We start from the raw sequence: 12961 nt of genomic DNA, 5'->3' as shown, positions 1-12961 counted from the left end.
TTGTGACCAAAATCAAAATAGTCGCACAATTAAAGACCAATCTAGATTCGGTCGCAAAACGGTCGCAAGTTTTGTGACCTCGTATTCGCAGTCGCAAATTAGTTGAATAGTGTCGGAAAAAGGTCGCACAAAACGAGAAAAGGAAAAGTTGCGACTGCTTAAAGAGGTCGCAAATACGAGATATATATATATATATATATATAAGAAAAAGTTGCGACCGTCTAAAGCGGTCGCAAATACGAGTTATTGGTTCTGTAGTGTTTGTTAAATGCTATCTGACATGTCTTAATTATCTTATTTTGCTCATGAGTTTGAAGCAATTAGCACCAGGCAGGGATTGGACATTGTTGATTTAGTAATCAGTATAAACCTTTTATCCTGATTAAAAAGTTGTATATGTTTACTGAAATGTTAACTGCTTCTAGTTGATTATGCAATGAGAAATTTACAAAATATAAAGATTTTCATAACAGTAGTTTTATGCTAACGAAAGCCTCGAGAGTAAACCCGTGTTAAACAAACTCATTTCCTCCGGATTCGTCGGTGAACCATCTACCTGCCAAAACGTCTCAACCAACCAACCGACCTATAAAGCGGACACTTGTCCCGTATCTTATGCAGCGGATACGAAAGTTGTCGCGCCAAAATCCCAAGCGGGTTCCCATGCGTACCCGTCGACACACTCCCACCCAAATCCACAACCGCCACCCGATTCCCCCCTTCCATCCTCTTCGTATAAACCCGTCCCCCGGCCGTTTCCGCCCTTCTAAAATCCCAAGTTTAGCATCCTATTTACTTTATATTTATTTTGAGCTTAATTATACGTACCATATAAAATCCATATTATAAACAACTATCAACTGTGCATTTTTATTCACATACTACTTATATCCTCATCATATTAAGTACGTATAAGACTTTGTTATGGGCCTAATTCCCCCAATCTCTTTAAAATATAAATAATCCCTTTAAAATTTTTGTATCCCGCTCCTAATTCCCCCAATCTCTGTCTCTCAAAACCTAAAACTGACTCTGCCCACGCCTATTGTCAATTCACGATGTCAACCCTAGATCGACGAAGATTCACCGATGATTCCCCAATCGTTCCTCCACATTACCGAAGATTCACCAATTGTTCTGCATAAAACCTAGATCGACGACTCCTTAATCGTTCCTCTAATCAATTTCTGTCACACGTTTGCTGGTACATCGAAGTTGTTCTAGATTTCATGTCGTTTCACGGATCTAAGGTATTTGAAGGTTATTGTTCTTAATTTGACTTCATGTTTGTTCATAACTCGATCTAAACGGTTTAGGTTAACATAACTGATTTGTTTATTGATCTTGTGTTCGATTTCGATATGATAACTGTTTATATGGATATATAGTTATTTTATGCTGTAGAAACTATAAACATATGTTGTTCGAGTGAGGATTTAGGGTTTATGGATTATAGTTAGGTTATGATTTATGAATTCGTACACAGTGCGAGCAAACGAATTATCGATTATGTTTTTCGGTTTCGGTTTCGGTTTGATGATATCTGGATTCAAATTTTGCATCCACTCGATTTTTTAAATTTAAACACAGTGATTTAATTTAATTTCTTCCTTTTGTTAAACATATTTCTGATGATTATATGTTTGAGTATAAAAGGAAATGAAATATTTTTGGTTTATCAACTTGTCACATGTGATAATAAACCTTATTGATGATCATGAAGCTGATAGTTGTTGTTTAATTCTTCAAAAACAATGAATTAACCAGCTTTTTTCTGTCACAGTACATAAATTTAATTCAACTTTGAGAAAGCTATATATATGGTTTGCTTGGAGAACTGCGTGCATGAATGCTGTTTTAACTTATAGTGCTTGCTTTCTGATGTTCATACAGTACTAGCATGCTATATATGTTTATATATTCATACTAAAAATGTATTATTACTTTGATTTTACAAAATTTAGCATATTACACTAGTACACAATTGGACAAATGATGCGGATGACAAAACTAAAAGATGCGGTTAAATGGTTAACCCGCATCTTTTGCCCTGCCCCTAAAACTAAAAAGTACATCTGTTTTCTAAGCTGTTAATACAGTACTAGGCATGCTATATATGTTGATGAATAGGTTTACGGTCGCATTTACATGCTACTAAGCTGTTTCAGCTAAATATTCTTCATTTAACAGAATAAGCAGGTTTCGATCTCGTCTACTTCGTTATGTACTAATTAATTTTCTTTTCTTTCTCACGTAGACCTAAATTTTGCAATGTCTCGGTGGTTTTGTACTAACTTTACTCTGATTTTTTGGTAATGAACAGGTTTTCAATCGGATTCAGCCGTCGTTAAGCTGTTTTATCGCTGTTTGGATTGGGTACTCTGATTTTTTGGTAATGAACAGGTTCTTCGAGACGATATTCCGGGTATATTTTCGTAAGGTTTTGTTTTTTAGGTTTTCATGCTTTTTTATTTAATGAGAATCCTTACCCATGACCCGTTAGCTGTTTAATGACTAGACTTTGACCCGTACTCGACCCGAACCAACCCGAACCCATCAAGATTAGCCCAACTTAGAACCATGCGGCGCTGAGGCCTGACAAAAGGCTTCAATTACAAATGTGATTCAGGTAAGAGCACATTGGCTTGTGCATTATCTACGCGGTTTGCATTCTCGAGGGAAGCTAACATACGCCCTTGATGGTGATAATGTCAGGCATGGTCTTAACAGTGATCTTACGTTCCAACCAGAAGACCGTGTTAAGAATATAAGAAGAATCAGTGAGTTTAATTCTTCCATAGCTAATGCCTAATTGTAGTACTCGCGTTTGCTGTATTTTTTTATATACTAATTATGGATTTTTAGGAGAAGTTGCAAAGTTGTTCTCTGATGCTGGAGTTATCTGCATTGCCAGTGTGATATCTCCCTACAGAAAAGATCGCGATTCTTGTCGAGCCAAACTTCCGACGGGAGATTTCATTGAGGTTAGTTCTATACTTCTATATGTATAAATTTGAGCTTTTCTTGATTATAAAAGGTTGCATTTCATAATTATTCACATGACATTGTGATTGATAGGCTTTCATGGATATGCCTTTATGTGTTTGTGAGGCCAGGGATCCAAAGGGTTTATACAAGCTGACAAAAGATGCTGAAGTAAGGTTTATATATAATTTTACCTACATGTACAAGCCTAAAAACCTATTGTACAACACTTTGATGCATAAAAACACCTAAAGTACACAAGGCGCGCGCCTCAGAGCCCAAAAAAAAACCCAAAATACGCGCTTTTCTTGTGCTTTGTGGAAAAGGCGCGGCTCAAGTGACATGAGGCGCTAAGGCCTGCATCAGGGCGCTTTTTAAAACCCAGGGCTGGTTAAGGCTGGTTCTGTATGAGATCGGTATCGTACAGCAAAATACTGAAACAGAAAGGACTTCAAATCTAAACGGAATACTGTAGGTATGGACTATGGTAATCGTTGAAATACTGATACGCTACCGATTCTGTATGAGATTGGTAGGTATGTTTTAAAAACCGGTTTACATCGGTCGGTTGAACCGGTTTACACCGGCCGGTTAAACCGGATATTGGAAGCTTGGCCGGCATGAATCATACTGGTAAATTGAGAGGACGATAAAGAAGTTGTACTTCCGGAAATTTGGGTTACACCGTTTCCTTAAAAACTTCCGGAGAAGGTGCGCTTTTCAATGTTATTTAAAAACTTCAACTTCTAGAAGCTTCTTACATACTCAATTTTGTTGCTGCTTGTTTTGGCAGGAATCTCCGAGCTATCAAAAGAAGCGTCTGGTATCTTCATTTGGTGCTTAACTCAAAATTCTGATATATTAGTAGAAGCAATGCTAACACCGTCACTGAAGAGAACATGGCAGCAACAAGAGAACTGGGCAACAACAAGAGAACAGGGCAGCAACAAGGTATATAAGCGTGTAATTAGAGTTCTTTTTTAATTGCCTAGTAACGTGTAAGTGATTTGTGCTATAATAGTAAGTTTTTATCATAAATATGTTAGTTATGAGTTTTATTCTTGTTAATCGTTAATTGACGGAATGTGTAACTCAATGAGGCAAATGATGAAATTGACAAACTTTACAGATCAATATGGCGTAACAGAAATAACTAATTCCTAAAAATCAAAATCAACAAATCATATTTGCTGAATCTCACACTTGGCTTTTTATTGTAGATATCATGGGATGTACTACGACAAATATCGGAAAGGGTCGTGGCCATTAATTTTTTCACTTTGCATTGGTTTTATTAGATCAAAAGTGAACGTGATTATCCAAGATATAGTGAAAGAAAAAGAAGAAAAAGAAAGGTTGAACGATATTATTGCAGAATTGGTGGGGGAAAATGAGAGATAAGGCGGAGAAAGAGGCTATGAATGAAAGGATGGCAAACATTGAAGCGATGCTAAAAGCTAGGTTTCAAAACGTATAATCATCGACTTAGGTTTCAAAACGTATAAACACTTTGTTTTGAATATGTATTTTGTTATGATAACTTTGGTATTTGATGTTTCAAGTGGGATGTTTTATATAATTGTGAAAATTTGATAATATGTAAAATTTAAAATTGACATTATATGCAGGTTAAAATAGAAAATGGATAAAAATAGTTTCTAAAAAATAAATAGAAATTGCGACTGCAAAAACGGTCGCAATTTTTCAAAAGGCAAGCAGTTGCAAAACGGTCGCAGTTTGTATAGACAGGCGGTCGGAAAACGATCGCAGTTTGTAAGAGGCATCCGGTCGGAATACGGTCGCATCAAGACCGTCGCAACTGAAGTCCCACAAAACCAGGAACAGTCGCAATATTTGTGACCATTATTAAAGTCGCAAAACCTGGGTCGCAAAAGATAGCAGCAGTCGCAACTTAGTCGGAATAGAGCAATTGCGACGGGTGTTTTTCCGATTGTAGTTCCGGTCGGAAAACGGTCGCAACAGGGCAATTGCGACTGGTTTGCGACCAAAATTGCGGTCGGAAAAACCTAGTTTTCTAGTAGTGAATTAGGATCAGAATTACATGATCCTGGGAAGATACGGATGAAGAAGATGGAAAACAAACACGGGAAGAGGCGAGAAACAAATAGCGATTCAGATTATATGAGTCCCCGATTACGCGCGATTGCAATCTTGAAACAAGAGATTGCAATAATGGAATTGCAATACGAAATTGCATTAATGGAATACGAATCGGGACGTCACGAAGATAATGGAGATGCAGGCGAAGTAATGACACGGAGAGAAGAAGACGATTCCGAAAGAGATGTTATGGCCTGTAAAGATGTTCAAAAACTGAACGGTAAGATGCAGGAAGACAGGGACGGTTATTACAATAGAGAAGACGACAAGGATACGGAATCAAGAGAGAAATCGCTAATTAACCGAAAGCATCACAAGAGAAAAGAAAGGGATTACAACGATGATTATAAAGATGATTGTGAAGAACAAGAAAGCAATCGGACACGAAGAATTACAATGATAAAGGATGTGAACGGCAAAAGATATGATGCTCTGTTTTTTAAAGAAATTTATACAAGAGTCACTTCTGCAGATAAATCCAAAATAATGATAAAGAGAAGAAAGAAAGATTTAGTGACGAACTTTAGCGACAAAGAAGGGAAGGCCTTAACGATAGCAGAAGAACTTTTAGCGACAGATGGACTATTAGCAATGGAAAGGAGATTTAGTAACCAGAATTACCTTAATTTCTGGAAGTTTAGAAGACCTACAATGGAACGGAAAACAAGGGAACAACAAGCACATTATTGCTATCGACTACCAGGTCATACAATTCACAATGGTTATATCAAATTAGGAGACAGTGGGGTTTATGATGAATTTAAAAGGGATTATTTGGATTCTGATTTTGTTGTATTAATGATCAGTCAAGATCATAACCAATTTCAGAAAATTGACACAATATTAAGTGAACTTGAATTTAATTCATCACCCACTGAGATATGCACACATCGTGGCATATTTAAGAATAAGCTTTTTCAAATGGTGGAATTGTTTGATCCTGTTGTTATCATCGAAAAGGAAGGTGGACACAAACGAGTCAGTGAGTATAACTTATGGGTCGTAATGGCCAAATATTTTGGGCTAGATTACAGCGATAATGTTTTGGTTCGAATTCTATATGCTCAGTACTTAGACATTCTGGAAAGGTATTATAGAGATTTTAAATCTCAAAGGGCAAAGATAATTAAAGAATCAACTTCAAATGAAACACAAGATGATGTACAAGGATATGATAAGGAACCGGCTAAGGGAGTGGGACGCACAACCGAAGACGCTTACGCTCTCTATCTTGGAGGCTACTGGAATGCTGCACAAAGACTGATCAAGAGGAGGAGGTTTGATTTTTGCACAGGCTGTCAAAGCTATGAAATGATGCAAATTGATCTGCCAAAGGTCTCCAAGAAGATAGTTTAATTTAGGGGGTAGTGTTAGATAATAAATTAAACTTAACTAGCAATAAGACCCGTGCGCGTTGCGGCACGGGTACATCATAAACATCGAGTCGATTAGTCCAAACGTTATGCGATGTGTTAACCATATGAAAACATGCATTTCGACGTATCCAATTGGACTCAATGTAACCTATCTAAGTATTGCGATTGGATCAAAACGTAAAGTAAATCAAGTTTATAACGTACAATCATAATGTATTATATGTGACCCGACTTGTACATAGAAAACATAACGGCTATAAAAGAAAAATCTGACACGTGTAATCAAAAGGGATTTATTATAACTTTTGAAAAAAGAAAAAAGGAAACCATAATTTGACTTCACTCGGTTCGAAACAAAATTTCGTAAATCCATAAAATAAGCATGAAAACATATTATATATGACCTGACTCGTTTCCCAATTAAATTTACGTCGAATTGTAGACTAACTCTAATTCATACCAATACGTACATAAAAATATGCACGTGAAAATGGGTTTTTCAAAGAAAATGTATTATATTTGAGCTAACTCATTTTCGCAAAAAGATTATGTCAAAACGTAGAGCAAATCATATATATACCGACACGTATATAAGAAAAATGCACGTAAATAATTGTTTTTTAAGTAAAAGAAGTATGGGGTAAACTCAAAACAAATTATTTGTAAAAAAACTTAATATGTTAAAAAAGTTCGTAAACCGTGCCAAGTAGCGGCAATGTCACACCATTGCCAACAACCACCAACATTAGAGAAACTCGTAAAAATAACATAAATAAAAAAGAAAAATAACACCGAAGGAAAAGCAGACGTAAAATCGTTGAAACACGCACGCTCGTTGAGGCGTGTTAATGCAAAGAAATTAAACCGAAACGTAAAACTGTAAAAAAAATAACTAAGTCGATCTACGACCCGCACATTGCTACGAATCTATCAAAAGAGAAAAATAGACGCGTTGCGACGGGCCTATCAAACAGGAAAAATAGACGAACAAATGTTGAACCCTACACGTACATTGTGGCGTGATAACTCGCAAAATTTAAAAGGAAACAAAAAGCTTGTGAAAGATGAAAAGTATGGTGACCAAAGTTGAAAATAAAAAAGTGTAGGGTTAACTTGCAAAAAAAAAAAAAAAAAGCTTTGAGTCAAAAGTAAAAAAATCAAAGGGGTTAAAATATAAAAGATTAAAACCTTTGGATTTGAAATGAAAAATCAAATTTCTATTTGAAAAACTCCCTATGCATAACTTACAACACTACAAAGCATTAGAATGTTACTAATTTATAGGATGATAATATTATGTAGCTTTATTTATATTATTATTTAGAATTCTAGGTAAACGGTTGCAATGATAACGGTTAACCGTCACATCGTTTAAACAACCAACACAACTGTTCCTTTTGTATATATATCAAAACAATGTAACTTGATCATTATCAAGATATTCAATAATATATCCATTACAAGAATTCGTTTTGCACTCTCTTCTGTACAAACTCACACGTAGAGAATCACGAACACGAATCCGATGATGATGATGATATCGGCTTCCGCTAACCAATTATTACAAGAATTCGTTTTGCACTCTCTTCTGTACAAACTCACACGTACAGAATCACGAACACGAATCCGATGATGATGATGATATCGGTTTCCGCTAAACAAGTGAGATACACATAATTATTACTCTCAGGGCAGAAGAAGCCAAGTTAACTGTCCGATCTAAACCAATTCGAGAAGAAGATATGGAAAACAACATGGAGTACGGCTGGGGCATTGGATCGGTCGTGGCGATGCTTTTGGTGGTCGGATGCATGTTGTTTCTGCCGATAGGGATGGGACCAGTAGCACCACCGTCGATTCCGGTGATTGTTCTTGTTCCAGTTTTCTTGGTTGCAGTTATCATCTTTCTCTCCGTTGCCTCCAACCCGAATCGTTGATTTGTTTTGTTCTTCTCGAATGTATCTCAGATATGATATTATAATTAATATTATGATTCTATGTTCGGATTGACTATTATCATCATTATTATAAAAAAAAAAAAAATTCCATCCCCTAAACTTAGCATCGGTAATGGTTCGTCACGTCGACTTTGATGATAAACGCATTTTTCTTTAAACTTGTCATGATTCGTCCATAGATCCACCTTGATTTGTTTCGTGATGCCGAGTAAGATAGTTCTGAAATTTTCGATATCGGGATCGCTTAATTTCCAATCTGTTGTTGCTACTACCTTTTCATCCGTCGCTAAAAGTCCTGTTTCTGTCGCAATACCTTTTCTTTGCTTGTCGCTAATCTGTGCTTTCTTGTTCTTCACAATCATCTTTATAATCATCGTTGTAATCCCTTTCTTTTCTCTTGTGATGCTTTCGGTTAATTAGTGATTTCTCTCTTGATTCCGTATCCTTGTCGTCTTCTCTATTGTAATAACCGTCCCTATCTTCCTGCATCTTACCGTTCAGTTTTTGAACATCTTTACAGGCCATAACATCTCTTTCGGAATCGTCTTCTTCTCTCCGTGTCATTACTTCGCCTGCATCTCCATTATCTTCGTGACGTCCCGATTCGTATTCCATTAATGCAATTTCGTATTGCAATTCCATTATTGCAATCTCTTGTTTCAAGATTGCAATCGCGCGTAATCGGGGACTCATATAATCTGAATCGCTATTTGTTTCTCGCCTCTTCCCGTGTTTGTTTTCCATCTTCTTCATCCGTATCTTCCCAGGATCATGTAATTCTGATCCTAATTCTTCGTTTTCTAACCATGCGCTCTGATACCACATGTTAGCGGAAGCCGATATCATCATCATCATCGGATTCATGTGTGTGTTTGATATGAACGTATGTTGTGCAGAGAATAGACAAACGTACAGATATGGATATAATGAAAATATCTTAGTAGTTACAAAAGTTCATCATATGGGGATATTTATACTAAATGATGGAGTGATAACCGTTTTTCTAAAGTTAACTGCCAACCCCATATTTAACTTAACTAATTACTAACCTATGTTACAAATAATAATAATAAATATAAATGCTAAGTTTATATTTCTAACACTGTTGTAATCTTATTGTTTTTGATCAAATGTGTAGCATTCTGGAGATTAGTTACTTCTGCAAATTGTCGTAAAAGTTTTAAATTTATGGCAGGCTGCTAGGAAAAGTACTCCAACAACAACTGGAGGTGTGAAGAAGCCTCATCGTTATCGTCCTGGAACTGTTGCGCTTCGGTCAGTTTTATTTTCAAAAACCCTAGAACTTGAATAGCACACACTTATACATCCATGTTGGTCAATGAAATGCAATGTAAGATCAGAAATCCATACATCGAATCAATCCAACGATTTGCAAGCATGCAGGTGCGGAGGTAGGCTAATCAGAACGTAGTCACCGGACAGCAACGTTTTTTCGGTCGTATATAGACATGTATGCAAAGGTTTTTCGAGTGACATCAGTGATTTTTAAGACGGTGACTCCATTAGTTAAAAGAAGTATAAATAAATAACCCTAAATCTCAAATACATAAATTAAACTAATTAGATGTTCACACCTTAAGCACTCTGCAACCTGCAACTCACGTCAAGAAGACAGGGACAAAGTATGAAAGTGAAAGATCAGTTGGAATTAAATGCCCAATAACCTAAAGCCCAATTAAATATATAAAGAATTCTTTACGAAGCCCAGCTACATTTAAATACCCAAAGCTCAATTCCATTTAAATGCCCAAATAACCTAAGCCTTGATATTGTTGGACATCCAGTTTCATATCAGCGGAAGCATTACCGGTGTTCGAAGAATTGGTTTTCATTGTGTTATGATTACACACACAAGACAGAGTATGAAATATGGGAACAAGAAGAAAAACGATTCTGGACAATTCAAAAGGAAATGAAATTGTCTTAGTGATCTCCATTGTTACCGGAGGTCTCACTTATATACATTATAATGAACGGTTATAATTGGCGGGAGTAACCGTCATTACGAAACGGTGTCTGCCAACCGACATGCCTCTCCGATTATATTGTAATACATAAATATATTCCTAAGTTAATTAACTAAATAAAACATAACATATAATAATAATTAAGTTTATTTTCTAACACACTCCCCTAAACTTAATTGCCTCTTCGAGAATGCATCATAACGCTCCTGTTTGCTTCATCCATTGTCTTCCAGCCTGCTTGAAATCGAAATGTTTCCTTTCTGCAGCCTCTTCATTCCATGCTAGTTACTTACAGCAAACAGAGCATGGTGTTGGAGTGTCTCTCCTTCTTGAACATGTCCCTTGCTTCTCCTTTCTCGGTCATAATCAGAAGCTTCATTTCTTGTTCCTGGATAACCTTCTCCTTGGCCATTGAAGTCTCCCTTGCTCACTTCATCATAATCATAACCCATGTCTTTGGCTATTATCCAGCGGTTGTTGGTCGACACGTTCTTATACCCTGCATCACGATTTTGTTTGTCTTTCATTCCTGATTCATCTTCCTTCGAACGAACGTCTTCTTCGTCATCTGCACGTGTTGCGAAATTCACGCTTGATACTTCATCTTTTCCCCGTATGGTACTCTTGAATGGTTCCCCGTCTGCGTGAATACTACGGCCCTCATCATAACCGTCTTCAGCCCTTACATGGCTGGAACTTGGGACACTTACTTGTCCGTTCTTTAAATTCTGGGAATCCTTATCGATTCCGTTCGCTATTCCACGGTTCTTCTTGCAGACGTAATTCATTATTGGAACATCTTGTTCCAATCGCATCTTCTTTCGTCTTTCATTTATTTCATCGTCTTTAGTGAGACCCGTTCTTTTATTCTTAGTACTGAAAACAGGGGTAGTAAACATTGGGTATATCTGCCACTTATCACCATTGATTTTGACAGTGTAACCTTGCAGTATTAGTTGATCCATACTTAACATATTTCGATTCAATTCTGGGATGTAAAACACGCTTTGAATTCGCATGGTTTCACTCCCTGTTTGAATCTCTACAACACCCAGACCCCTGATGAATAAAAATTCATCTTCCCCTATTCTAGTCCCTACTCCACACGAATTTCGTATTCGTTTAAAAACATTTAAATTACCCACATCATGGTGCTTAAACGCTGTACTTACATGCCATAAATCTGTCCATAATCCATGTTCTGTGCCGGCGACGATCAGTTCTTCGAAATAATCGTACTCTGCCCTCGTTCGTTGAATTCCGGTGTTGATTGCATACCGGATTAATTTTGTCGCTCCATCGTTTTCTTTTGTTTTGCACGAACCGATTCGGTGACTGGTTTCATGACAGTAATAACACCATCCATTGAATCTGTCCCTCTTACTTCGTATCCTCTGTTTTTGTTCTTCATCCGGTTGTGCCCGGAATCGTATAATATCTATCGATTTTCTTCGATTTCCCACCGTGGCTCTGATACCACTATGTTGGATATCCAGTTTCATATCAGCGGAAGCATTACCGGTGTTCGAAGAATTGGTTTTCATTGTGTTATGATTACACACACAAGACAGAGTATGAAATATGGGAACAAGAAGAAAAACGATTCTGGACAATTCAAAAGGAAATGAAATTGTCTTAGTGATCTCCATTGTTACCGGAGGTCTCACTTATATACATTATGATGAACGGTTATAATTGGCGGGAGTAACCGTCATTACGAAACGGTGTCTGCCAACCGACATGCCTCTCCGATTATATTGTAATACATAAATATATTCCTAAGTTAATTAACTAAATAAAACATAACATATAATAATAATTAAGTTTATTTTCTAACAGATATGATAATACAAAAAAAAAAAAAAAAAAAAAAACTAACCCCATAAACATCGATTCACGGTGGGTCACTCATTGCTGTTTGATTTTGATTTGTGGATAGGCAGTGACGAATTGCTGAATTTTGATTAAAAAAAATTCAAAATCGACTAACAGATTAGAGATGTCTGTTTTTATTATTGTATGGTGATATATTTTGTTATGTGATGAACTTTACCGGATCCGAACTATCGAACCAACCCAAAAAGTTATATGTTCACTTCTGTGAAATTGAAACATAAAAAAACAGTGACATCATTGAAATAAATTCCTAGATCCGCCACTGCAAGCATGTATACATGATCACCAATTCCAGTTTTATAAGATAGATTATAGGTTTAATTTCTAGAATGGAGACATTATGGAATGATCAGTTAGGCCAATGCAATGTTAGAGCAGAAATCAAATTAAAACCTGATGAGTCAGTTTTTTGTTAGTATGGGAGAATTGATCATGTTCACTCATTGATTGTGTTCATGAACACGAACAGTGAGATTCGCAAGTATCAAAAGACAACTGAACTCCTTATCCGTAAAGCTCCATTCCATAGGCTTGTCCGCGAAATTGCTCAGGCTCTCAAGGTGATTACTAATCTCTTCAGTAATTCATACACATCTTATTTTAATCTTACTGTACGGGATTCACATTGTTTATGCAA

The 12961-nt window shown here is 36.6% G+C and overlaps 1 protein-coding gene across 4 annotated transcripts; it reads left to right on the top strand.

The window, feature by feature from the left end:
- The first annotated feature begins 834 nt into the window (after nucleotides 1-834).
- LOC110865492 (adenylyl-sulfate kinase, chloroplastic-like) lies at nucleotides 835-4601 on the top strand. Of its 4 annotated transcripts, XR_004861293.1 has the most exons (9): nucleotides 835-1250; nucleotides 2324-2425; nucleotides 2504-2629; nucleotides 2716-2780; nucleotides 2866-2984; nucleotides 3079-3156; nucleotides 3522-3696; nucleotides 3779-3936; nucleotides 4206-4601. XR_004861293.1 is itself a non-coding variant. In XM_022114749.2 (8 exons), the coding sequence occupies exons 1-6, from the start codon at nucleotides 1230-1232 to the stop codon at nucleotides 3555-3557; spliced, it is 507 nt and encodes a 168-aa protein (XP_021970441.1). In that variant the 5' UTR covers nucleotides 939-1229; the 3' UTR covers nucleotides 3558-3696; nucleotides 3779-3936; nucleotides 4206-4601. The 4 variants fall into 4 exon arrangements, 2 of the variants coding, with proteins under 2 accessions (XP_021970440.1, XP_021970441.1); XM_022114749.2 differs by lacking the exon at nucleotides 2504-2629 and having other exon boundaries at nucleotides 939-1250; nucleotides 2630-2780; XR_004861294.1 differs by having other exon boundaries at nucleotides 944-1260; nucleotides 2324-2629.
- The last annotated feature ends 8360 nt before the right edge of the window (nucleotides 4602-12961 follow it).

Source organism: Helianthus annuus, chromosome 6 (genome assembly GCF_002127325.2).
Source record: "Helianthus annuus cultivar XRQ/B chromosome 6, HanXRQr2.0-SUNRISE, whole genome shotgun sequence".
Taxonomy (NCBI): Eukaryota; Viridiplantae; Streptophyta; class Magnoliopsida; order Asterales; family Asteraceae; genus Helianthus; species Helianthus annuus.
This window is presented reverse-complemented; position numbering and strand designations above follow the sequence as displayed.

Bases quoted from the DNA above. Each gene is read 5' to 3' on its own strand.
- LOC110865492 (XM_022114748.2), top strand. From the start codon at position 1,230: ATGTCGTTTCACGGATCTAAG. The intron at 2,426-2,629 runs GTATATTTTCGT...AATGTGATTCAG, and splicing joins TCTTCGAGACGATATTCCGG to GTAAGAGCACATTGGCTTGT. The intron at 2,985-3,078 runs GTTAGTTCTATA...TGTGATTGATAG, and splicing joins CGACGGGAGATTTCATTGAG to GCTTTCATGGATATGCCTTT.